Source organism: Urocitellus parryii, chromosome 2, assembly GCF_045843805.1.
Source record: "Urocitellus parryii isolate mUroPar1 chromosome 2, mUroPar1.hap1, whole genome shotgun sequence".
In the NCBI taxonomy this organism is placed as follows: Eukaryota; Metazoa; Chordata; class Mammalia; order Rodentia; family Sciuridae; genus Urocitellus; species Urocitellus parryii.
Window position 1 is genome coordinate 93,164,504 of NC_135532.1, and position 26,818 is coordinate 93,191,321.

The 26,818-nt window shown below is 52.9% G+C and overlaps 1 protein-coding gene across 6 annotated transcripts in view; it reads right to left on the reverse strand.

Annotated features, from left to right (window-relative positions):
• Positions 1-26,818, reverse strand: part of Cacna2d2 (calcium voltage-gated channel auxiliary subunit alpha2delta 2) — a 133,723-nt gene that overhangs the window by 105,374 nt on the left and 1,531 nt on the right. For all 6 annotated transcript variants that reach the window (XM_026383848.1, XM_026383847.1, XM_026383852.2 and 3 more), the window contains exon 2: positions 1,004-1,085. In XM_026383848.1, coding sequence (XP_026239633.1) covers positions 1,004-1,085 — 82 coding nt within the window. The remainder of the gene's footprint in view (positions 1-1,003; positions 1,086-26,818) is intronic.

Consider the following 26,818-nt stretch of genomic DNA (forward strand, 5'->3'; position numbering starts at 1 on the left):
ACCTCTGATTAGTCCCATTTGTGCCAGACGTTCTACATCCACAAGCAATGTCAGCACACTCACCACCACTCTCATTTCCTGGGCACTGTCTAGAAGCTAAGCCTGGGGGAAGGACCGAGGACAACCCCCACAGTCCCTGCCTCCAGAAGTTACATTTACTGACCCCTACTGACCAAGATCATCTAATCATGGAACTCTGGGCCTGGAGAGTCCTCTCTACTGAACCCCTAAAGGTAACTAGGTCTTCTCTGCCATTCCCAGGCCAACTATTGGCAGGAGATCTCTCAGCTGTGGACAGTCCCAAGGCCAGCAAAGAAATTCCTGGGGAATCCCACCCCCACTGCTCCAGGAGCTCAGCTCTCTGAGCCTCTGCATTTCCACATAAACAGCGACACCTCAGGAGCCCGTGGCCTGACAGCAACACATTTTGCAGCCTTCTGGGGGTGACTGATGGCCTGCTCTTCACATCACTATTTCAAACATTAACATAATATCCCAGGATGAATGTGGTCTCTGACACCTAATCAATCACCCCTCCTGCACCTTGATGTCACATCCCTTGAAAGGCCGGCTTGCTTCCTCGAGGGCTACTCAGTGCTACAGGGTTGGCCCCAGGCTGGTTTCCCCAGATTTTTGCCTGGCCATTTCATTCATTTCATGTTTTGTCCCTTGGGCTTCCACACACACTCACTGGCCCCTTAAGGGCCTGTGCTCTCACCCCATGTGCTGATTCAAACCCAGAGATCATCCACCTGGAAATCTGGAAAACCCCAACACCCTCCCCAAAACAAGGGACATCAGAGTCAACAGGTCCACTGCTCCAACAGTTGCCTGGAGAAGGGTGCACTGAGACCTAGAGGAGTTGCTGCCTTGGGTCCACTGGTGCCCCACCATGCCAGGACATCAACAATGCCAAATCTTCCACACTTCTTGTTTATGAACGCTTTCCTCATTCCTACTTGGAAGAGGGTCCACGAAGGGAAAGCAAGAGTGCCAGGCTTACCTCCCGGAGCTGCTGGACACCTCCAAAAATCCGCATCACACCGTCAATCTCCTGCTCTAGGCGGCGGGCCCAGTGCTGCATCCTGTGTACAGAAAGAAGACAGAGACGTTAGGAGGGTCCACTGGAGGTGGGACAGCCCAGCCCCTGCCACCCCTGGGGGACCAGAGCAGCCACTCAACCCAGTTTTCACTAGTGGAGAAAGAGAGGCAAGGAACCGGAGTGCACCTGTGACCTCTCTTTGAAGTCCAGTCAAGTGGCCTAGGCTCTCCTCAGGTGCTGTGGGGCAGTCAAGGAGGAGAGAGGAGTGCACTGTTAAATCCGCTGAGGGAAGCCTGCAGGGAGACTATTTTTCACGATGAAGAGTCAGTCCTTGATGTAGCTGCTCTGAACATGGGGACTTCTGGACACCAAGGAAGAGGAAGGCATGAGGGAGCCAGGTGGGGTCCGGGAAAGGGGGGAAATATTATTGTCACCACCAAGCTCTTGTGTTAACCTGGAGGCAGGTCCCTGACTTTCCGGGCCTCATCTGAGCAGTACACATGGAGCTCTTCCAGCTCAGATGGCCCTCATCTGTCCCATACCCTGGTAGACAGATGCTTATTTAAAGCCTATCACTGGATGCCCAGCATGCACCCATCCATGGGTGCAGTGAAGATGGTCTTGCCACTTTCTGGAAGCCTGGAAAGTCCAATGAATCCTTCAACTGAGCCACGAGCCTGAGCTGGTCTCCCTCCCTCTAGGATCGTTTTAACCCATCCTTGTCTCGGCTTCCTCTTCTAGAATATGGGAATCATCTGGGGCTATTTCTTACAGTGTCACAGAGCCCATGAGAACAGAAGAGCCAGGGGCACAGTACAGGGATATCTGTGAGGGTAAAGGATGGACAGGTGGCCACATGGCTCTGTACTTTCCATCCTACACCCAGGAAAAGGAAGGTATCTGGGGAGAGGCCTCACCCAGGTTCAAACCTGTGACTGTCCCTTCAGACAGTGCCATCAGGTGAGCTGTCACTGAAGACCAGCCAGAGATGTTCTCCACACCACTTAAAGATGCTCTCTGCTGTGACCAATGCTTCCTGCCCTTATGAGTCTGAAAAGGTACCTCAACTTCCCCTTCTACTTGACACACTCCCATTCCACAGAGGCCCTTCCATGGAAAACAGTAGGAGAGTCACCACAGAGATTTAAATAAACATGAGTCAAGCACAGTCCACATTGCACAGCAGGGGCAGTGATGCCAGGAGGGTTGCATCTGGCCCCAACACCTCTGAGCCTGCCACCTCCCCTAGTGCCAGGACTCTCTTCTGGTCCCTGGGTGGGAAGAGCCCCAATTTCTACCCCGGCCCCTTGCCCCATATCCCTCTTTAGGCTTGTATCTTGGTGGGGTGGGGGGGGCTGGGCCCATGCCATTGTGTGTGCCCAGGTCGGTTGGCATGGGAACTCGGAGCAGGAGGTGGGCAGATCGCTAATTGCAATTTGCCAAGCTGAATGTCAGGACCATGATGGGGAAGGAAAAAAAAAAAAATCAACATCAAAAGAAAGAGGTATTAGCTTTAGCTTATTGCTGGCTGGGCCACAGCCTGATTCCCACCTCCGCACCCCGCCACAGGGGACTCTAACCCTGAGAAAGGGTGGAGGCCAGGCTGCAGGCAGGGCTAAGAAGGGCAACCGGGCTTAGCTGCCAGTCTGAGGACGGCAAGGGGCAGCAGAGAATAGAAAGCCTTCTTAGCCTGGCCACTGTCCACCAGGCACTGATGTCTTTGCCCTGGCTGTGGATGAACAATGTGGCAGGTGGCTCTTTTGTAATCCTAAAACAGCCGAGCCCTGGGGGCTAATACTGGGATGAACTGCCACATAGCCTTATGCCCAGCCAGGCAGGTGGCAGACAAATGGGCAGGGTCAAGGATCTGATCTCCAAAGGGAACCATTGGCTCTGCAATGGCCCTAATTCTGATCTCAGCCATTCACTGGTCTAGGGGACAAAATGCCAATCATAATCTTCATGTGAGAGGACACCCACTATATACAAAGAACAGCCAGCCTGTCACACATTCTCTCACTTCAACCCTCACAAAGAGGTAAATATTATTATCCCCAACTTACGGATGAGGAAACTGAGGCTCAGAGGATTTAAGTGACCTGTCCAAGGTCATTCATCCAGGAAGGGGTGGACACAGGACTTGTCCCCGGAATGTGCTAGAGTCTCAAGAGATGACCCATAACAGCAGACTGCGCATTTCTTCCCAGCTCTCCATTCAGTGCCAGCACCTTAGGGGCTTGAGGTTCATCACATTGGGAACATGTACACCACAGAAATGAGCAAACGCTAGAAATTACAGTCCCCTCCACCCCAAAGAGCAATCTGATAACATTTACTAGCACACCACTAATTCCACCCCAGGCCCTGGACTCTTCTAGTATGCCTACAGGTTTCTGTTTCTGGGATTTTACAAATAAGTAAAAGAAAATTAATTGGGAGAACAGACATGGATGCAAAGTATTTTTTTTCTCTCTCAGACAACACGATATTAATGTAATCACCATCGTTTCATGTAAAAAGTCAATTTCAACACTAAAATCATTTTTAGAAGAACCAAACCTCAAGATGAAGTCCAGTTCTTCCCCAAGATACACATATGCACTCCCTGTCCCTCCTAGTCTCTCTCTTTTTCTCTCAATTACTCCTCCCACCCACAGTTTCTGCACTCTCACCCCTAGGCTGATCGGCTCTAGACTCGTGCTATGGGCTGCAAGGAGTGGCCTGCCCTGATATGTCCGGTCACACACATACCCTCCCGTGTTCAAGGTGTGGCTCTAGCCCTTAGTTTGGCATCCTGGGCTTGACAGGCAGACCCTAGGCCCCAGCTCACTGCCCAATGCCAAGGGAAACTGGTTACTTTGATTCTTCACTTAAACCCAATTAGAAAGGCACTATGCGTGTCCTAGAATTAAAAAGAATATGACGGATAATTCATTTCTTTGTCACAGAGATATGACTTTATGGGTTCTAGGTTTTGACCAGTGTTCCAGTACCAGGTTGGGGTGAGGGGTCGCGTGACCCATGGATACCGAGAAGGCCAGGAGGTGACTATGCCCCCTCAGTGGCTGGAGAAGCCACCCACCAAGCCAAGTCCAACCTTAGCAGTTAGAGTCGGCCTCACTCGCACAGAAGGGTGTGGGGGTTTGGGAAGAACAAGAGATGCATCATGATTCACAGATCCATGGAGGTCAAAGGCAAACTGACCAAATTCTGCCCAGGCTCCCATCAACCTGGGTTCCTGGCTTTGCCAGTATCTCCTGGCTAGATGGTATGGCCCATGGGTCATACTCCCCAAAGAAAGTTCTACCTGCTAGCTCCCCACATCCTTGGGATTTTCCATGCTTTTCACCGAGATGACACTGCTTATCTCTAAGTACTTATAAGTGCCAAATTAACAAGACAGTGAGGGGAGAGAGCGTCTGGGAGGAGAAAGTGCAGCCAAGGCTGCAGGCGCCTCATCACTGGTGTGGGTGTGAGAGGCTGACAGCTGAGCCTTGTCCTCCATCCAGTGTGCCTGAACTAGGGCTGTGAAGGCACTGCAGCCCCATTTCATAGACAAGAAAACTGAGGTCCCTGGTGAGGACAGATTCAGGATTATAAACTTAAGAGAGAAGCCAGACCCATCTCCTTGGCTCAGTTAAACCCAGGAGCCCTTACTTCCAGGACAAGGCAGCCTGAGAAGACTCAGAGAAGCTACCTCTGCTAGCCTTGGAGAGCTCTGCCCCCTGGGAACCTCAGCTTTCCCATCTGTCAACAGGGTTAATAATGACTGGCTAGATAACTGTAATGGACAAATGCACATGGACACCTGGATGGATAGTATTATGACTGGGAAGTCCTCTAAGGATGAGAAGCTCATCCAGTAAAGCCGTTCCCTCCAAGATCTAAGGAACCACTGAGCACTCAGAAAATCCTCAATGAATTCTTGCCCCTAGGGGAAGGTGGCTGCAGAGGGGGAGTGCTGCAGAACAGGCATGGCGGGCTGAGGCAGCCCAGCAGTTAAGAAGAGGACACCATGTGCTGTGGGATGCCAGGCCTTGGTCTCCAGAATCAAGAGGACTAGGGAGGGAGGGGGGATATCACCACTAGGCAAGGGAGCAAAATTGTCTGTGCGGCAGGGAGCTGAGGCCAGGGATCTCTTCAGCAGACAGAACAATGAGGACCCCAGCTAGAAGGCTGGGAGGTCAGAACACTCAGGTGGGGGCCTCCAGCTCTGAGGCCAGCTGCAAATGCTCACTCCGAGGGGTTGGGAGGCAGGAGGAGGTCAGGGAGGAGAGGAGGAGAGGAGAGGGATGGGGGGGGGGCGGGGAATGAAAAAGTCCATGTGCAGATGCAGCAGCATAGATTAAACTGTTGCCAGTTGTTAATTTTATATGTGAAGTTGTTGATCAGAATGTGATTTAATTGTACAGTATAATCCAGGCTTTTGGAATAAATTATGCAGAAAACTCATCTATAATTAAACAAATCAAAAAAAACCAGAGACAGGTGACACGGCAGGTTCACCCTCAGAGGGTATGGATAGGTGTGGGTGGCTGGACCCAGCAGAGGGGCAAGAAGGGAAGGGAGAGGGTCTTTGGAGCAGACTGGAGCAGGCTCAGAAAAGGTCAGGGCCCGGGAGGCAGTGAGGGATTTGGAACCTCCAAGCTCTGCCTCTGCAGGCCTCTATCACCCCACACAGGAAGACTTTTTATGCATCAAAGCCCTGCTTCCTCTACCAGGCAGCCTGTCTGGATAAGTCCTGTCTCACCAGGGGCCTACAACCCATCTCTAGCTCTCCCCTCGGCTTAGCAGGGCAGCCATGATGTGTGAGGCAAAGAGGTGGACACCAACTGTGGGACAGCAGTGAAGCAGGAGGTGTGGACACTACAACAGGACTCTGAAAGGGCAGGTGAAGGGTGTGAGGGAGCAGGCACAGCGGAAACCACTTGCTGCCAAGGGCACAGTGAACCAACCTTGGCAATGGCAGGGGGCCCCAGGTCTCTTGCTTGTCTCGTGACAGGCTGGCCAATTATTCTCCCAGCTCTGGGGGAGGCAACGATTTAAAATAAAGTGCTATTTAATTATTCTGATTATATTTCAGCTGGCCTGCCACCTCCTACCTGGTCGCCTTCGCAGTCCTCTGAAAGGAAAAGAAAGACAGGGCAGGAGGGGGAGTGGTGCGGGAGTGACAGATGGAGAGGTACAGACCCAAGAGGGTCTCCAGAGCCCTGGTTAGGCTTCTGGCCCAAGGAAGAGGCTGGTGGTGGGTAAGGCGGCCACTAATTCATTCCTGCCTGGAAAGGGTGTGCCTCCCTGAGAGATATTGAAAGCTCAGAGAGTAGGCTGCAGCCAGCCCTGACTAAGCAGGGCTTGGGACCCAGCTGGCTCTCCTCTGGGCCTTAGCCCTGCTGCAAATGGCAGCAAGTTCAAGGCTGCCCTCAAGAATCACGGCATCCCTGGAGGCCACCTCCTCTGAGGAGCCCTCCCTGATCACTTGGGCAGATGTCCTCTGTACCTGAATGCTCATGTCCAGCCTTGGATCTTCCAAGACGTTGGACCAGAGATGTTCTCTTAGGCTTGGATCAGAGATGTTCACCACCTGTCTACCTCTCAAGACCAAAGAGAAGGCAGGTAGACGCCTTGACCCATGTAAGGAATGCTAGCAATGACAGCTGTCCCACGCACTCACCTTCACACAGATGCTCTCCCCACTGACCGGTCTCCATTTCAACTGAGACTTCACGTGGACTGAGACCCTGACTCAGGGGAGACCTGATGTGACACCTTGCCCTGGGAGCCCTGGGCAAGGGCAGGGTCTCTGTGCCCAGAGCACCCTTCTTGCTCGTCAACTCAGCAGAGAAGACTTGGGCCTCAGCATCTTTTAGAGCTGAATGCCCAGGGCAGGGCCCCCATCCTGATTTGATCACAACCTCTCAAGAGCTGCACTGGCAGAGGGCAACAGTCTAGGCCAAAGTCACTCACTCCCCAGAGGCCAAGAGGGCCAAGCTGTGGAGTCTGGTAAGATTGGAGAGGCAGCGCTGGCCTGGCACTGCATAAACCATGGAGGGCAAACAGCTGGCTCCCTTGCTACCTACCCACCAAGGCATGAGCAAGACTCAAAGGGGACTGGCTATCTTCAACCTGTTTGTGACTCAGTGAAAGGGACCTTTAGAGGGAGCAGTGTGAAGCTTCCCGGAGGCTAAGGCAGGAGAATTACAAATTCCAAGGCTGTCTGGGCAACTTTAGCAAGACCCTGTTTCAAAATGAAAGTTTAAAAAATGGGTTGGGGACGTGGCTCAGTGGTAGAGTTATTTGCCTAGCATGCCAGAGGCCCTGAGTTCAATCCAGAAAGAAAAAAAAAAACTTCCTGGATCACAGATACCCGCCCCCCTCACCCCCCATCCCATGCACACAAACGCAGCCCATTAGTCACCAGGGAGCTCAAAGACCCCGAGGAGCTGGGAGAGGCTAGTATTGCTGAAGCTTGAAATAGTCCAAATCCACCGGCCTTGTCTATGTGTCTTGGGACCCTGCCCAAATACTGTTCCTTAATGAGGTTATTAATTACGGGGCTGTCCCTTCCCTTTCTTTGCTGAGAAAAAAAACTTTCTAATTGGCACTCGGCTGGGAGGCAGCAAGCTTGAGCCTCCCCCTTCAGACTAACAGTGAACTGTCATCTGGCTTTAATTAGGGCACCAGGTCCAGCCCAATATTTACTCACAACAGCCTGTGGGAGGAGGGGAGGAGGAGAGGAGGGGAGAAGGAGAGGAGGGGAGGAGGGGAGGAGGGAGCCAAGGAGCGAGGCCTGGAGCCAGGGAGCACATCACTCAAGGTTGGGAGAGTCCAGGAGGCCCACTTGGCCCAGAGAGGCATGGAAAGTATCCAGGGTCACATAGCAAATGGCCACACCAGGGGCAGGATCAAGGATCCACAAGGGAACCTGTAGTCAGGGAGGACTGCAAGGATGAGGCAAGACCTCAGTCAGGGACATGACGTCTGAGAAAGGGAAAAGAGATTTCCCTACAGCAGTAGGAGGAGGGCAATGAGGGTCAACGGGACCCTGACCTCTGTTTCTGACAGGTTTTGCTGTGTGACCTTGGTAAAATCCTTTTGCCTCTCTGGGTCTCAGGTAAATCATGTACACCATAAACTGAAGCAGCACAAGGTTGTTATGCGTGGTTATTGTCACAGCCACAGCCACAGGGCTCCTGAGCAGCCCCTGCGCAGGACTCCCCTCCCCCAAGCCTGGTCTGTGATTTTCTAGCTGCAGGGAGAGGCCCCTAAGGTAGACTGCTCCAGCCTCCAAGGGAGGGAATTCTGCCCAGCAGCACCTGCAGCCCCGGGGGAGGGGCCTGAAGAAGACCCCGTGAAGGGGTGAGAAGGAAGCTGTGTGGAGTGGGGAGGAGAATGCTGGGGGAAAGGTCGGGATGATGGCATAGGGTATGGTGTCCCAAGACCCTAGTGACCTCACTCTGTGACCTCTCCAGGTCTCAATTTCTGCTCTCACACCAGGGATGGCACACTATACTATCTTAAATTAATCTCCATAGCAGACAAATTGTTGTCCCCAATTATCAGAGGGGGAAACTGAGGCACAGACTAAAGTCACCCTGCTCACGAAGGCCAACAGAGATGGCACATACCTCTGTTCAGGACACCAATCTTGAATGCCCACCTGCTGATGTGGCATGGCCACTTGTGCATCTATCGGGCTTCTGAACGGGTCCAAAGCTGCGATCCTGACCTCCTCCTGGCCCACTCTCCACTCTCTCCCCACCCTTCACCTTCCCACTTTTGCTGGAAGATCAGAGGCTGATCCTTCTGTGCAGGTCAAAAGCTATGGGGTGACCAGAAACCCCACTTTCTCTCACACATCCAACCTATCTGCCTTGGTGATGTGCCACTTTCCTGGTCCCTACCTGGCCTTCGCAGCCATCATCTCCCCTGGACCAGCAACTGCTGGCTTACTGATCACCTGGGAATGCCACCTCCCTCCATCTGTTCACCTCCACACACAGCTAGGGTGTCCTTTAGGAATGGTGTGCCTCCTATCAACACCAAGCTGTAGCTTCGTGACACTGGAGGAAAAGCCAAAGTCTACCCAGTGGCCATCCCCAGTATGGACCCTCGGGCCACACTGGCCTCTTCAGCCCTGCACCCACCTTTGCACACTCTGTCCCCTCTGCCTGGAACAGCCTTTCCTCAACAATACATGGGGGGCCCATCACCTCCCTCACATCTCTGCTCACACAGCAGCTTCACCTGGACCCCCATTTTAAATGGCACCTCCCCTACAACAGCAACGGGACTCCATGTCTCTCCTGGGGTTACTCTTAGCTGGCATTCCTCCCTCTCCCTTACTGTTACCTCTGCCTTGGGCTGTAGGCCCTGGGAGAAGAGGCTCCTGCCCCTCAACCTAGAGGGACAGGCTGACCCACCTGCCTCTTGTTGGCCTGGGACAGGGACAGGCAGGGTGGGCAGTGGAAGCCTATGGAGGAGCTGGAGGTGGAGGCTGCCCTGGGGCTGGCCCAGGAGGCCCTCCCTTCCCCTGACTCCTCTCTGTATGAATTATTAAGGCTCATTTATGATGGGCCTGCCCAGGCCTGTGACTTCCATGCATAATTTATGGCTCCCCCAGAAGGACTGGGTGCTGGCACAGCCACTTCTTCCAGAAAGCAAGGAGAAAGTGCAGAGGAATGACCCACCCTGGGCTTTCCTCCATTCTCTCTCTGTCACCCTGTGCCCCATGCAGGCCTCCCAGCACCTCCTACCTCCTGCCTGGGTGGATTCTGATTCTTGGGGCCAGAGCCCATGGGCTTGTGCAGGCTCTCCCACTACCCTATCTGTGCCTCAGTTTCCCATTTGTGGACCGACGAGGTTGGACCACGCGGGTGGTTTTCAAAGGGCTCTGGCAGCAGGATCATCCACCTTTTATTTTTCCAACAAAGTCCTGTGTGCAGCCCGGCATCACATTTAGTCCTGTGTTTTGATTTCCCTGCAACCACACCGAGAAAGTGCTGGAACATGGAGACAAGCAGCCACAAATGGTAAGTGATTTATAGCTCACCACACAGAGGTAGTGGGGAATCCTTTCCTGAGGTCAGAGATAAAGCTCTGGTGGCCAAGGTTCATGGGTCCCCAAGGTGCCAGCATCCGGTGTCATTGTTCATGAATTTCCCAATAGCAATGAGCAAGAAGAGTTCACAAATCAGCCAAGGCCACCTGGGGCAAAGCAAAGGGTCCCCACCAGGGCCACGGGGATAGGTATCTGCCATTTTGCTCCCCAGGCCTGGAGCCACCCTGCCCCAGACAATGATAGACGTAGACATTTTGAAGTCTGTAATAACTCAGTTCCCCGGAATACACCCCATAGTCAGGCATGATGGGAATACAACCCCACCCAGACCCACTTCACAAGGGGGGTAAGCTGAAGTGAGGTGAGACTGGCCCTCAGGAGGGGGACATGAGGCTGCAGGCCCTATGTGCCCAGTCAGGTGCTGGGATGGGGGAGCATGCCCAAGCCTGGTCTCAGGGGTTGCAGAAGAGGGTTGAGGCACCTGTGGCAGTCACACCAGGTAAGCCAAGAGGGAACCCTGGAGTTACAGCACTCCTTCCTGCCCCACACAGTAGCCGAAGCCTGCCTAGAGGTGTCAGGACAGACCCTGTCCACATTTCACCAATCATTCTGGTCAGGCTCTATGCTTCAACGTCTCCATTTCCCTTCCTACACATCCTCCCCACCCCCAGCATGAGTCAAATCCTCGCTGAGCCACAAATAGCTGTCCTCTATGTGTCCTGAACATGGCTTCCTGCCTTGAGGAGGACAGAGACCCCCTCAGGGTCCTTTGTTCCCCCTCAGGGCAGAGGCCTCTATGGGAGCTTACAGGCCTCTGAGGGCATCCAGGTACAGAGGAAAAGCCAACCCCAAATTTCAGAACTCAACCGATTCAGGGCCAGCTTTGTCCTCTGATCGGTCCCTCCCTTACTTGGCCAAGTCACCTCCGACAGGAAGCCTTCCTCGATATCCCCTTCCCCTTCTCAAACTCCTGCTCCTCACCACACTTTACCAAATCTTACCTTAGGTTGGGGCTGCAGCCTGGTCCCATTACCAAGTTTTCTGAAGAGCTTAGCTTGGAGTCTGGCAGAAAAGAGCTTTCTGGAAACACCTGGGGATAGTTTTACCCAAACATCTCCTACCATCACCAGATGGTGCCTGCTCTGTCTATCTCCCTCTGTAACAGGAGAGAGGCTAGGCAGTTGAACATCAGGAAAATGACAATACAGAGCACCTACTGTGTGCCGGGTGCTGTTTGTGTGATTTCCACCAAAGTCACCCAGCACCCTTGGCCAGGAGCAAACTAATTCATGCCCAATCCCCAAATGAGGACTCTGAAGCCCAAGGAGATAAAACACCTTGCCTAGTGTTACACAGCCAGTCTAGGCTGAACCAGATTTGAACCCAGTAAAGTCTGGCCATGTCTCCAAGACCACAGTCCTTCTTACTTTCAAGGAGGATTCTATTGGCTAATACGTAGGACCAGGGTGCCGGTGAGGGCTGTACCTCGTTTATGGCTTTTTCCAATTTGGTGAAGGGAGCTGACGACTCCCATTGCCTCTCAAGGAAGCCAAAGCTAGGCACAATGGGGAAGTCCTTCCTTAGACTCCCAGCACCAACCTGCTGGGGAGTGTTGTCTCAGCAGGGTAGAACTACCCCCGCCAGCTCCCTGAAAGGCTCCTTTCCTCCCAGAGCACCTGGGCCAGGTAGGGGGAGAAGGCCCACCTCCTCTGGGATTTGCTTCTCCAGGGTGCCTGGCTTCTGAGAGCCATCCAAGCTGCATGTGAAGGCAAGTGCTCAACCCCTCTTGACCAGGCTGTTAGTTGGGTGCTCTGTGGTGAATCCGTTAGTAATGCAAATCCCTCTGCAGACTGTGAGGGATGCACAGCTTCAATATGGAAGGAGCTTCAAGTGCCATCTCAGGGGCCCCATCTCCTGACATTGTTAGGGGGTGGCCAGGCAGAGGAACCACCCCGTCTGATGAGTCCGTGTTGTCCTTAGGGTTGGATCCAGGAGAAGCACTGTAGCTGAATGAGCAGGGCTAATTACTGGCAAAATACTTTGCAGGTGTTTCCAACTTTCTGCAAATTCCTAACTAGCTCAGTTGCTCCTCACTTATCCACTGATTCATTGATTCATTGATTCATTGACTCATTCATCTATCCATCCATCCATTCAGAGAGTTCCTGAGTACCTACTGTGAGCACTAGAGAGGGATTCAGTGGTGAGCAAGGCAGATGCAGGCCTGCCCTTGGGAGCCTGGAATTCAAGCAGAGCAGGTGAACATCTGATCCAGATCGGATGATGAGTGGAGGGAAGAGGAGCCCCATGAGACTTGGGGGACAAGATGCATGGCAAGGAGCCCAACCTGGCCTAGGTTGGCCAGTTGAAGGTGACATCATGTAAGCTAGAGGGCAATCCAGATAAAGGGCATAGCCTAGACAAGGCCCATGAGTGAGCTCTACACACGTGGTGCCCCATGGGTGTGACCACATACTGACTGTGGGCACTAAAGCAGGCTGCACCCACTCAGAGGCCTGTAGAAGTCAATCTTCAAGTGCACCACGAGCAGCGAGCTCCCAGTAGTGCAAGATAAGGACATGTGGCGCAGGCAGCAGGTGGTAAGCTCAGGGGTCACAAAGCAGAATTCTGTGTTTGGTCCCTGGCACTCAGCCTGGGCAGGCACAGCTCAGACATACAGCCAGCTCAGACACATTGCCATGCTGACCCCTAGTTGGCATCACAAACTTATTGTATCTAAAACCTGCTCATCCCTGGAATGCTCTTTCCCAGCCTCCTTCAGCTCAGCTGGCTAACAGCTCTTCCTTCTAGATGTTCACACAAACAAAACCACTGGCATATCTTATCACCACCATGGCCACTGCCTTGGTCACACTCCTTCTCTGCTCCCTTGGTTCCCAACTCACTTGAGCAACGGCCAAAATCATGCTAATTGAGTGGCCCTCCCTGAGTTGACCCCAGTTATCTCCTGACCTCCTCCTCTTCTCCTTTTCTCCCCTCCTCCTCTCTCTGCTCTAACCACATTCCACCCCAGGGCGTTTGCACTGACCTCTCCTTTGCTTAGAGCACCCTTCTCCCATATACTCATGTAGCTCCCATGCTCCTCTCCTTCCAGGCTTTACCCAAATGTCTCTTTTTTGATGAAGCCTATTCTGACCCACCCACACTCCATTAAACTGCAGCCTCCCCCCAGTTTCTCCTGCCCCTTCTTCATGGTATGATCATCTTCCAACACAGCATGTCCCCTGTATCATCTCCCTGGACTATTGTCTGCCTGTACCGACAGGAAGAGGATAAGTTAGTGGGAGCCTTGGGCTATACTAGGATTTCTCTGGGTACAACCAGCATGGCTGAGCCCACTAATGCCCTGCCTGATGCCCAAGGACAGCCCATCCCAGGCCCTTGCTCCCCAGGGCACCTGTGCACTGACCTGTGGGCCACTCCCACCGTGGCACGTGACATGTGTTGATCAGTCCAGCTCATCTGTCCTCAGGTCTAGTCTATAAGAAAGGTCTAGGGCAGACTGCCTCTCCATTTCTCAGATGGGAAAAGCAAGGATCAGAGGAGCTGCCCATTAACTCTACACATATAATCTAACACTAGGTTCCTTACCAGGAGAGGGGCTCAGCATGTAGCTCCCACACTTGAGGCTCTATTTTGGGAACAATAAGGGGCTCACCAGGGAAGCCAGGCCCCTTGAATAAATGATCAGGGAACAAACTGGCAGGGAGAGGTTTGGTATCCCAGGAACTGATTCCATCCATTCATTCCCTCATTCACTCCACAGACTCTAACCCAAGCACATCTCAACTGGGCCCCTCTGTCAAGCCTCCTGGCCCCAGCCTCCCAACACCTAACCTTGTCCTCGGTAATTTGTGAACTTGTCCCCAGAGTGTGGGTAGCAGAGAGTACTAAGGCTTGGCCCAACACATGGTGGAGGCTGGGGGTATTATCATTATTCCCTACCACTTCTCCCAGTTAGACAGGAGCTCCACCTGTCAGGCCCTCCTGCTGCTGGCTAGTCTAAGGGCCCACAAGTGCACAGCACTCACACACTGCAGCTTTCCTGGTATTTCCTCTCTGGTGAATGAATCTTTAGCAATGCAAATCTCATCAGTAAAGGATCCACAACTGGAGGGAGAAGTGCCACCCCAGAGGCCCCACCTGCTCTGGCATTCCCAGGGGCGTGGCCAGGCAGAGAGGAGCCACACTGCCTGGTTATTATCACCAGAACATCTTCTGAGATCAGGGCCTGGAACATAGCTGGTGCTCACAAAACAACTACAGAACATGGGGAATAGGATCCCATTTTAAAGAAAAGGTAACGGAGGCACAAAATGACCCCAACAAGGTAAGAGGGGGCTGTTTTTGTGATCCCTAGCTTCCTCCCCACCCAGCCCTCATCCTTGGGCTAGGCTTTCCAACACACAGGAGGCACACACACATCCAGGACAACAAAGCTCGCAGCTCCAGGTCCCTCCAGGCAGCCCTTCTTCATTTTAGAGTAATGGCCTCCTCCATACGCCACCAGTCTGGAAATCACCTGTGAAATATATTTCCCTCGGCACTGGCTCAGGAACCATGTAAATCACTTGGCTTAATGGCCTCTGGGATTGTTCCCCACCACCCCCTCCCCAGCTGCTCTGCCGGAGAACTTGGGGAGTAGGGTGCATGACAGGTGGGTCTCCAGTGCTTTGGGCATGAAGGCATCCTGGTACTGGGAGGCACTACCCAGAGGTGCAGCAATCTTGGGGACCACATCAGTAGGAAAGAGGTGAACCTGCCAGGAAAAGCAGGATCTAGGCTGGATGGATGTGCAAGGTGAGCCTCTCCTGAATCCTACCCTACCCTTTGCCTGGTCCCCCCAACAACAGCTTATCCTCAAACGAAGGTAGGTCAGGGTAAGGATGTGGCTCACTGGCAGTTTGCCTAGTTTGTGTGAGGCTCTGGGTTCAATCCCCAATACTGGCTTGGGGGGAGGGGCGGTATTTTAGCCTGGTGCTGTGGTGCACACCTGTAACCCCAGCAACTTGGGAGGCTGAGGCAAGAGGATGTCAAATTCAAAGCCTGCTTCAGTTACTTAGCAAGGTCATAAGCAACTTAGTGAGATTCTGTCTCAAAATAAAAAATAAAAACAGTTGGGGATGTGGCTCAGTGGTTAATCCCCCCCTGGGTTCAATCCCTAGTACCAAAAAAAAAAAAAAAAAAAAAAAAAAAGGAAGGTAGGTCACAACCCTGACTGGGGAAGGCTAGGGCCAAGGGAATGGCTTGGGGACAATGGAGGCCTGGGGCAGGATGTCTCAGCACTCCTGGGATGAGGCTTGGAGCACTGGCCATGGGTGGCACTGCTACTTACTTGGCCTGGCTTCCCTTCTTCCTCATTCTGTATCTCCCCCACAGTCGGTGAGCCCACAGAGACCCAAAGCTCAGACCCAGCACACTGCTGAGGTGTAGGGAGGGGCCTCAAGTGAGAAGAGGCAGTCAGAAGGCAGGTTTTAAAAGCCTTAAGGTGGTCAGCAGGGCAAATGGAGAATGGGCAACCATCAATGTAGAGAAACAGTCTGGAAGGAGGTGGGCAGCCTTCTCCACAGGCCAGGAGATCTCTCTGGGACAGGCTGTACACTTTGGCTCTGGCCTTATGAACAGGTATTTGGAAATAGCATGGCCAGGTATGAGGCTCTCCAATCCCCTTCCCTGGGAGCCTCAGTACCCCCTTGTTGGGCAGAGTGTGGGTACCCTGTATGTATCCCCTAGGGCTTTAGTTTCTTACCTTGGCTCACCCAGAGGGCTCCAGAAAAATGCTGATGTCTGGGCCCTGCCCCCCCAATCTGATGAAATAATATAGCCCCATGGGTCCCAGAGCCGCCTACACCTCCCGCCACAGTGCAGTTCTTGGAGGCAACTTCTTGCAAAAGAGCCACAGGAGGATATGTGGAAGTGGCCTTTATACTCTGGCAGCAGCCAAGAGAGGACCATAAATGGCCTCATCTGAGACCATGTAAAAGCCTGCTTCAGCTTTCACAAACAGGACCATCTTGCCCTTGTGGACACCTGTGCAGATCATGGGCTCCTGCTCAGCAAACATTTGTTGAGCACTTGGTAGGCGCTGGCCAGCCAAGGACAGGTGGCCACTGTCCTCCACCCCCCACCCCTCTAGGCACACAGCCTTGAAGGGCATGCATCACAGAGACCAGTCAGCCAGGGAGCAGGGTCTACTGCAGGACAAAAAGGGAGGAAGGCTTGCAGCAGACTACATAGCTCCTGAACCACAAGGGAGGTAAGGGAGGTTTCAAGGGACAGGAATTCATAGATAAGCACAAAAGGATAAGCAGAGATCAACTAGACCACAGGCGGACCCTGCTTTAGGCTGTTAGGGTCCTCTGCAGCCCACCCAACCTCTCTCCAGCTTCCTCTGTGCTCAGTGCATAGTAGGTGCTTTTTAAGCACCTATGAAATGAGATTGCTGCCCCTGTGGACACTCAGGCCCACCCCCATCCAATCCCCCAAGCCTATCAGAAGCAGCTTCTTGGGCTGTGGGTGCCATCAGCACCAGTTTACAGGGCAGAAAAAGGATGACAGCTATGCAGATGGGGTGGCAAGGAAGCATCATCGGCAGCTGCAGGATCATCACTCTGGAGGGTGCTGGGAATGCTAAGGATACTCAGGCTGGGAGGAGGGGGGGCAGGGAGCTGGCCCAGACTCCCACAGTGAGCTGGATAATGCCAAGGCTAAGGCAGGGTAGGAAGAGACGAAAGAGGAAAAGCAGAGGGAGGCCCATGACCCTGCTCCACAAGCCCCTGGGGTTTCTGGGGCCCGCACAAGCCAAAGTCTGGCATAAATAATTGAACATGCTGCTTCCCTTCCACCAGGTCTCTTTGCCTGAATAATGCTAGGTACAGTCCAGTGCCTGGGGGATGAAGAGGGCAAGGGGAGAATGAGGACAGAGAGGTGGAGGAATGGACAGTGTGTCTAGACTGCCCTTCCCCTCTACTCTGTGTGCACATGGGAGTTGGCACCACTGGCTCCCAGCAGGTCAAAAGTAGGCCTAAATCAGAGGAGGCCTGAACTGGTTTGGAGGGCTCATGGCTATGCCCAGTAGACTCCAGCTCCACCCACTCCCTGGACCCTGGTGGCCCCAGAGAGCCCTCTGTCTTCATGTGACAGGTGGAGCCTTCAGTGACCAAGGGGAACCCCAATCCAGTGGTACAACAGAGCTCAGGGCTTATCCCAAGATCTGTGCCCTTGGCTGACCACTCCTGGACACTGTGGCAAGCTCAGACCAGAACTGGTGCAGGGAACCGAGTCCAGAGAACAACAGGAAGAATCAGACTTCAGGTCAGGAGAACATGGCCACTTTAGTGTGATCTCATCCTATCCCTATCAGAGGAGCTGACCAATGACACTCCAGGCTCCTCTGTAGAGTGCAGGTACAAATGACAGCTCCCCTATAGACATAAGCACACTCCATCCTGCAGCTACCCTTCCCACCAGAGGAGAAGGAAGTGTCATGGGCAGCACCTGGCAAAGTTTGGGGCCTTCCCCTTGGCCATGTCCATGGGTCACACTTCCTCAACCACGGTTGGCCAGGTCAGTAATAAGACATGCCCCTCTGTCACTGTCCTCTTAGCCCATTCACGCTGTCCTGCCTTCACATATCATCTGAACCACTGACTTCCTGCTGCCCAGGACAGTCTCTCCTTGGCCTATCCTTCCTTTAGGCCTCTGACTAACCAAACTCAATTGGCATAGCATAGCACCTTGAGGAAGTGGCTGCTCCCTCCTCTGGGTTTGGGTCTAGGCTACGCCTCAGGTGCAGAGAGGTCCAAGGCAGTATTCCTCTTTGGGCATCAGTTTCCCCATCTGTTACCACATAGAAATAAAACTGACCTAACAGTTCTCATGACCCACAACCACACCCCAGGTAAGATGGGGTTGTTTACTGAGAGGAGTGGTAAGGGCCCAAAGCCTCCTTCTGGTCCCCCAGACACCTCCAAGGAAGCTAGGTGTGCCACAGGCCCAGAGAGAAGGCCAGAGCCCCCACAATAAACCCTCAAGAACTTCACTGGAGAGGGACAACCCTTGCAGAGGGACATGCATGATGGAATAGCATAGAAGTGCGGGGACACCTTGCCCTATGACCAGGGACTGCCTACAGGAGGTGAGCTGCAGAAGGGCTATGTGGGGCTGTGGCTGAATGCCCGGACCCAAGAGCAGGGTGGGAATCCTGTCTTTACCACCTGCCATCACTTAGCCTTGCAGAGCCTCACTTTTACCTGTCTACGAAATGGGGATATGAATGGACTGACTTCACTGGACAGCGTATGTGAAATACACCCCTCAGGGCCCACCTCAGAGCGATTGATGTGGATAAAACAACTACTTCCTGTTTATTCAACCATGCCCACCTCATCCTCTCCCCTCTCCTCCCACTTCTTCTCAGCACCTCCCATCCACTTTTAGGTCTCTTGTCTGACCCTGCAGCAGCAGACAATGCCTCCCCGTCCTCCATCACTTCTTGCTAACAAAACCTAAGTCTGCAGAATCTCCATCTCCAGCCCCAAGGTGACCCCATCCTCAGCTCAAGGGTAAATCCTGATTAGCATGAGCCAATCACAAGATACCTTCTCCACTGCCAGTGATTGGTTTAGAGCAGACACGTGACCATGTGCTAGCCAATGAGGTGTGAGGGGAACTAGCCTGGGGGCTTCTGGGCAAGGTTTCAGAGAACCCAGAGGAGCTGGGGGTGTAGCTCAGCAGCAGAGGGAGAGAGATGGGGATGGGGGTGGACCCATTCAGAGGAAACATCTCTTCTACATCTAATATCTGGGTCTGACATGATGCCTGGAGCTGTGGCAGCCATCTTGTTGCTATAAGGAAGTCAGCCAAGGACAGAGAGCCACACTAAAAGTGAGGCCAGACAGAGCACAGGTGTGGACTTGGTGCTCACCGACAGCCTACTTTCAGCCACCTCTGACTCCCTATCGGGAAATGACAGGCCTAGCTATAGGAAAAACCTTCACACTGGGGTAGCAGGGTGTGCACAGAAGAAGCCTCTTTACTTGGCAGCCAAATATATTCCGTGAACTCAGTTTTTGAGAAGGTGGCAGTCAGATCAATGCCTACACTCCAAGGCCCTCCTGTGAAGTGGCACAAAGCTAGAGGAGAGGGGCCCAGGGTTGTAGATGAGGCTCATAAGAGGTAGTGAGCCAGAAGAGGGGCTGTTCAGGAAGACTCCTTCCCCAGTACTTAGGTCAGGCAGGCCAGCCTAGAGAGTGAAGACCAGAAGCTGGGGAGGCCAAAGAACTTACTAGGATCTGCAAGTAGCTCAGCCTGGCTGCAGGCTGATATTTCCAGGGTTAGAGGCCAGAGGCTGGAGCCATTCCAGGCAGAGTCTGAAATACCAGGCTGAGAAGTAGGGCTTTGCCTGCAGCAGACTTTTGGGGTGCAGGATCATAGCTGACCCTCAATGGCAGACATTGCAGCTTTCCAGAGGAGGGTTGGGGGTGCTCCTGGCCTGAGCTCACAACGAGGGGCTGTGAAGGCCATCGATGTGGAGGGCAAGTGCTCTGCCAGCTCCTTCCCTTTTCTAATAAATGAAGTTGGGGGCAGGGCTGGGGTGGGCTGTTTATTCTTTGTTTGTTGGAATCAGTGACGGCACAGGCCTGACCTTTAAGGCTTCAAATGCAGCATTTCTGGCGGCGCCAACAGGAGGAGAACGCGGGCTGCGGAAGGAAGTTATCAAGACTCAAATGCCACATCAGGCTGGAACTTGAGGCAGAGCAGGGACCTCTCCTTGTCTCGGGAATGCCCCAGCTCATCTGTGTTCACCCTGCCTGGTCACAAAGCTGTCCTTCCCAAGGGGACCCAGAAAGCTCTGGTGACTCTGAAACAGCACAGGGACAAGGGATATCAGCTTCAAGGTCTGGCCTGGAGAATACTAGGATTGGAGCTCTCACACCGTACTCTCTTTGCAGTTTTGCCCAAGGAGACATCAAATTGCTCCCTCATCCTGTGCCATGGGTTGTTTTTTTTTTTTTTTTTTTTTTTAAAGAGAATAGTTGTATGTCACAATTCGAGAAAGGTAGAATGGGAGAATCGCCCTTCAAGCAGTGTGTACAGAGTAACTGGGGCCGGGTACTGGGCTCTGCTGTGTGGGCAGCCAGCAGAAAGGTGGCGCCTGAAGGTTCCCTTCTCCCACCTTGGGCCTCAGTTTCCCTATCTATGAGATGGGGGCTTCTGTGGCTGGGACATGTCTTTCCCACGTGGGGAAGCATGCAGAGCCCACAGTGGTCAAAGAGGTGGTGCTGCTCAGGCTCCCTGCCCCCACAGGACCCCTCCTGTCTACAGGCTCCTAAGCCCCTGACAGCCACTTTATAGAAATCTCTTCCCAAACTGCCCAGGACCTTGGGCCATCCCAGTACTGGTAAGGCACAGGCCCCGAGAATGCCTGGAAAACACAACTTACAGTTCTCTCAGACATCAAAACACATTAGCCAGGACCGACACTGCCCCAAGGGACACAGCCCAGCATGGGGCAGTGGGACAGCAATGTTCATGAAGACTTAGCAGACAAAAATTCTTTCTTGAAAGAAAGAAGCTTCACTAGAGATGCTTTGAATAGAGAACCACGCAAGGATCATCAAGCTGAAGCGTGGACGCTCTGAATCATGCCTGCTGACTGCAAGGATGTCTTGCAGCAGGGAAGGACCCCAAACCTGCTGCAGATGCTCCAAGGGCTGCCAGTTTCCTGTCCTTCCATGTGAGAATGAGGAGCACCCACTCAGAGAGAGAGAGAGAGAGAGAGAGATGCCAGCCCAAGGTCACACAGCAAGGGTCTCCCAGCTCTGCCTGAGCCCTGACCTCCCCGCCCACCCTCCAGACTTTCCTCACGGAAGGGTGGTTTGCAAAGATGCTTCACTTCACAAAGGACTCACGGAGCTCCTCTGAGTCCCAAGTCCTCCAGCGAATCTAAATACCATTCAATTTGCAAAAATTTGAATTACAAGGACGCAGTCTCTGTGTGTTTCCTTTGCAGACTGTCATCGCGCCAGTTGGTAGCTGATCAAACTTTCCAGCTCAGCCTTAACTCAGGCTGTTCCTGACATAAAAGTTTGCAAAACACAGGTCCTAACAACCAGGAGGCTTTATTTCCCACTGCCGGCATTTGCCCAGCGAGACCTGGCATTAACATCAAAGGCAGGTTGCGGAAGGTGGGCACTGCGAACACTTTCTGGCTGCAAAGAGATAACTGTCATGTGCCTGCCCTGCATATGCACACACAGGCACACAAGCACATGCCCACGCTTTAATTCATAAGTTCACATGTGCAGGCACCTGCACCTGTCTATAAACATTAGCTTGCATGTATACACATGACTGAACACGTGCATATAAACAATGTGCTACTACAAACACACATGCACACGTCTACTCATAAAGGCACACGAGTGGGCATACACATAAACGTGCACATATGTGAACACATTCAATGCATGTGCAAAAACACGTGTGACACTTAAACATACATGCTTACACACACACACAGGCCAAGCACAGGAGGGAAGCCCCAAGCACTGGGCTCAGGTACTTGCAGGGCATGGCTAGGTGCTGGGTGCTGTAGACAGATGCCTGGTACTATTCCCTGGGGTCAGGCCCATCCCTCATAGCCTGTCACATCCGAATCCTATGAGGCAGCACAATTGGGAGAACCTCATTGTACAGAAGAGGGCCCAAGCCCTGGGAGAGGCTGAGCAAGTTCTCAAGGTCATGCAGTTGGTGGAAGGGGTGGCAGTCTTGGTGCATGCCAGGAGGGGACCACTGAGAAAGAACTGACCAGCAGAGAAGGAAGGCTTCAAGGTAGAGGCAAGGGCCCAAAATCCAAGAGGGGTGGGGAAGAGAAAGGCAGAGGTGTGTGACTTCTCTCTCATATTCTCCTTTTCCCTTTGTTTAATGAGTGTCATTTCCAAGGTGGGGAGAGATGAAAAGATTTCCTGCACCCCTCCCTCTCTGTTAAACAATTAGGCTAATCAGAGCTCAAAGTGGGTCAGTTTGAAAAGCAACTTCGAGGGCACCCAAGGTATAATAGCCAAACCCTTATGGGAGATCCAGACACCTCCCACCAAGACAGATAAGTCCAGCAGGACTTGGGGTCAGACTCCACCCCTTGCTAGAGCAGTACAGAGAGGAGTAGTAAGGGCCCCAGACCTGCCTTCTTCAAGTGCTGAATGTTAGTCAGAAGGACCCTAGAAAAGAGGAAACTGAGAGAAGAGGAGCTCTGCCCAAGGTCACCATCCGGTCACCCTTAACAGACGTCCCCCATCCAAGGTGGGCTCCCTGAGAGACTGAGTGAAGAGCCCCCTCCACCTAATCCCAGGAAGACAGGGTCTCCTAGCCTGTGAGACCCCACCCTCACCAGGCTCTGTCAACACCACCAGCAGTGGCTAAGGACAGGGGAACCAGACTAGACCAGATGAGGAAAGAAAGTCTGGTGGGGGACCAAGGTGAGATGAGAAGGGACAAAAGTGGGGACACCAAGCCAATGGCCTGAGTCCCACTGTGGCAAGGCAGGACCTGCCCACATCAAATCAGGCTCAGACTGTGTGGGTCAAGAAGGAAAGAACCCTTAAATCCTTCGGGGAAATCTCAAGAGATGGCTGTGGAGACCTGGCAAGCCTCGAGGGGCATCTCAATCTCTGTGGTCACCCCTTTGCCTCCCCCTACCTGTTCTTGGCCACAGCAGTGCAGGAGGTTCTTCAGGTTACACAGGACAAGAGAGGAAAGGAAAGGAATAAAAGCAAAAACCACACATACACTTCCCTCTGGGAATACGAATATTGATTCTGTAGCTTCTTGTTTAGACAGTCGGCACCAGGAAAAAATAAACCTGACATGAAGAGAATCTCCCCAGGAGGCAGGAAGGAGCAGAGGAAAAGCCCCTGCCCTGACTCAAGGGCCTAAGCTCTAGTGCTCCCAGGCCCAAGGTCGTTGGACCCTGGCAAATCTCAGTGTAGAGTAGGAATCAGGGCCAAAGGGGAAGAGAAATGGACCACTCCCATCCCATAGGCAACACTACTGTGCCAGACAGGGCCCAGGCCTGCTCCCAAACCTCCAGATGACCCCTGGATAGCAATAAGCCCTTGAGAATCCTGATTCCCAGGATCCCCCAACCCCATACAGCATGAACCCACCAAGCACCTAGAAGACCTGAGTCCTCTGAAGTCCCTGGGCCTGGCAGAACTGCGGAGAGGATCCAGCTTCAAGTTCCCATTAACAAACCCTCAGCTCCACCCCCACTCCATCAGCTTTTCAGAATCATTCTGGAATCTGGATATAGAGCCCCTCTTCCCCTCTACCAAGGCTCCTTGCCAAGTAGGCTTGGCCCATGATTAAAAGCCTTGGGGAGAATTGGGGCTCAGTGGCAGAGTGCTTGCCCAGAACAGGCAAGGCCCTGGGTTCAAGCTCCTGCACTGAAAAGAAAAAAAAAAAAAAAAAACAGAAAAAAGCCTTGGGGAGAAAAGGACAATTCTGGGCTGGGGTGCTCCCAGATGGTTCGCATGAACATGGTAGGCAGGCAAGGTGGGACCTGGCAAGGGCCACCTTGGCCAAGGAAGGTCCCTCAGGATTGATTGAGACCCAGAGGAGGAAGAAGGGACACAACAGGAAAAGTTGCACCTGGAAGATGTTGGCCCATGTTCTACATCCTATGCGTCTTTGTTTTCTCCCCAGACTTGTATTTCCAGCGTCTCCCTTTCCTGGACCCACTACCCAGAAGTTCCCAGCCCCCTGGCAGGGCAGCTACATGTCTATCAGAGTAGTATTCTACCAGTCCTTCCTCTAGTCGTTGTGGACTTTGTGCAGGTCTTTTCGTCTTTCTGAGTCTCGTTCTCAGCATCTGTGGGATGGGCGTGAACAGGGGTCCTGAGATCAAGGTGGCAATGTGAGTAAGCAGCCTGGCTTGGGTTCAGTGAGGGAAGGCCACCATTAGCTTGGCAATCTCCACCACCACAGATGAGCTGGGATGAAGTTGTTGTTGAAGGGAGGGAAGAAAGGAGGGAGATGGTTGGTGACTGTCCTGGAGGAGCCGACGTGCCACAGTCCAGAGCTGGGATAGGGGAGGCCTCTAGAAGGTATGGGTGTGAGAAAAGCTTGCAGTGGTGATGGAACAGCAGGAACAAAGCAGAGACAAGAAGGCATTTAGCTTGTGTGAACGTTGTGAGAAAACTGGCAAGGGAGGACCTGTGGCACCTGGATTTGATGCTAGTATGAACAGTAGCTGTCATGGCACCCCTGCCCACCAGAGGCTACCCATCCCTATTCATTCTTCCCACCAGCCTCCTAAGGGAATCGTATTATCTCAGTTGGAGAAACTGAGATAAGGTTATCCCAGTGGAGAGGGTCAGCTCTGGAGGCCAAAGTACGAGCACACAGGGATTATACCTGACACCCTGCTCCTCCCAAGAGCTGACAGTGTCCACCCGAACACTGTCAGCTTTTGGTGCCTACCTGTACCCAGGCAGAGGAGAGAAAAAGACACTGCAGAAGGCTTACTCCACTTTTGAGGCCAGTTTCATTCTGGGGTCAGTCTCTCCTTGAGGACGTGAGTGTGACCAGGAATCTGGAATGAGACTCGCCCTCAAACTATGAGGGGACGCATCTTAAAATGGGTCTCTTGCCTTCTCAGGGAATTGATATAGCTAGCCTGGAGGAGGCACCCAGTAAAGTCGGGATCCAGAACAGGTAACAGCAGCCAAGCATCTCCCCCAAATCCTCAACAACAGGAGGGATGCGGAGCATCTGGCAGCGCTGCATTCCAGTGACGGTAGCAGCAGGCCACAAAGCCTCACCCCTCCCTCCTGCAAAAGCTGCGGCAGGTTGTTGGGAAGATGAGGGACCCAGATGTGTAATGTTGCCTCCCTCCGACAGGGAGAGCCACAGGGAGGTGGAGACAGGGGCTGGGAGACCCAGACAGACACACGTCACCCACCATTAACCATAGCTAGACTGACGCATGCCCCATCGTGGGCTTTGCTCCCTGTGTGTCCACTCAGGAGATGAGCACATAGGTACTCGGGCATTGTTAATTTGCTAGGGGTCCAAACCCCTCAGGCCCCTTCACTGCTTCCCCCCACCCACCCCCAGAGGAAGGGAAGCCCTGGCCCACACTACCACTGAAGCAGTGCTAGGCTAAAGAATGCAGCCAGGTGGGCAGCTCAAGCAGGCACTCCACCCAGCACTTAGCCAGAGAAGCCCAGGGATACCAGAGAACAGGGAACCATGACCCAACAGAGAAGACAGAAGAGACAGACAGATTAGGGTGGGCACAGATTGATGAGAGGAATAGACATGAAAGCAGGACCAAAAAAAGATGACAGACTCAAAGAAAGGGGACAGGGGAGAGAAGAGGTAAAGACACAGGGGCAAATAGCAGTGAGGAAAGCATCCCCTGCCTGAATACTGGGATGGGCATAATTGGAAACTGGAGATGAAAGGCAGTGTGCTCTAACTCCATCCCTCCAGACACACGAGTACACATATGCGCACACGCACAATGCACACGCACCCACACACAATGCACACATGCTCGCTTCCTTCTTTGAAACCCCCGATCCAGGTCCAGGTGGAATGAGAGAGGCCCCCTCCTTAAAGCTGAAGTCCTGTCCTCCCTCCAGCAGCAACTCCTTTGCCCTTCTCAATCTGGCGGCAGCCTTGGTCCATTTCGCCTGGTGGGCAGAGAGCCATGCTGCCAGAGCTATTATAGAAATAACAGCCAACGGACCCCGAAACCGCACTTGATTTAAACCCAGCAGCTTACAAAGCTGAGCCCATTCACACTGGCAGACACTAATGAGGAAGGAAATTACTTGACCATCCAGGGCCCTCCCCACTGAGAAGTTGTCACCCCAATACCTTAAGGCTTAGGGCTCCACTCCCCACCTTGGAAATCCACCTGTATCAATGTCATCCTGGCCTGGCCATGCTGACCAGCCACTCACCCCAGAGGAGGCACACCAAGCCCTCTGGTCCCAATGGGAGTCCCAGCATTTTATGTCAGTTCAACAAAAGCCTCAACTCTAACCAGCTATGGTCATATAGGGAGGGGACCTCAAGATTCCCTTCCTTTTCTCCCTCCAAGGATCAAAAAGCGTTTGCATCTGCCGGACCAGGGCAGCTGAAGGGCGCTGGTTGTCGTGGCAAACCCTCCACGATGTCACACCATTAGTCACCTCCCCCTGGACCCTCAGAGCACCACAACCTCTGCCTCATCCCCACTCTCATTCCCTAATTATGGTTTGCAAGACATGTCCCAAACCCTCAAATTAGCTCCAACTATATCGACAAGAGAAGAGCGTCCAGCTGGAAATGTGCCGCTGCCATCACACCCGCCTCACCATCTTCTGGCTGGAAACAGAGAGACAGGTGTCCACTCTGGTCAGGGTCTCACTCTGGCCTTCTAGGGGAGACCCATGCAGGCCCAGCAAACATATGAACAACTGCAGGATACAGGGAAGGGAAGCGAGGTCAGGAGAGGCTGAAAAAGACGTTTACTTAAACCGTCACTCAAGGAGCTATGAAACAGGGAGGAAAAAATAACTGTGGCTTGGCTTGTGCTTGGCTTTGAACAAGAAAGAACAACAAAAATAATGTTTTTGCTCTTTTTAAATACTGCAAAGGAAAGACGATAATGCACCCATCAGCTCTGAACTTCCACACAATTCTCT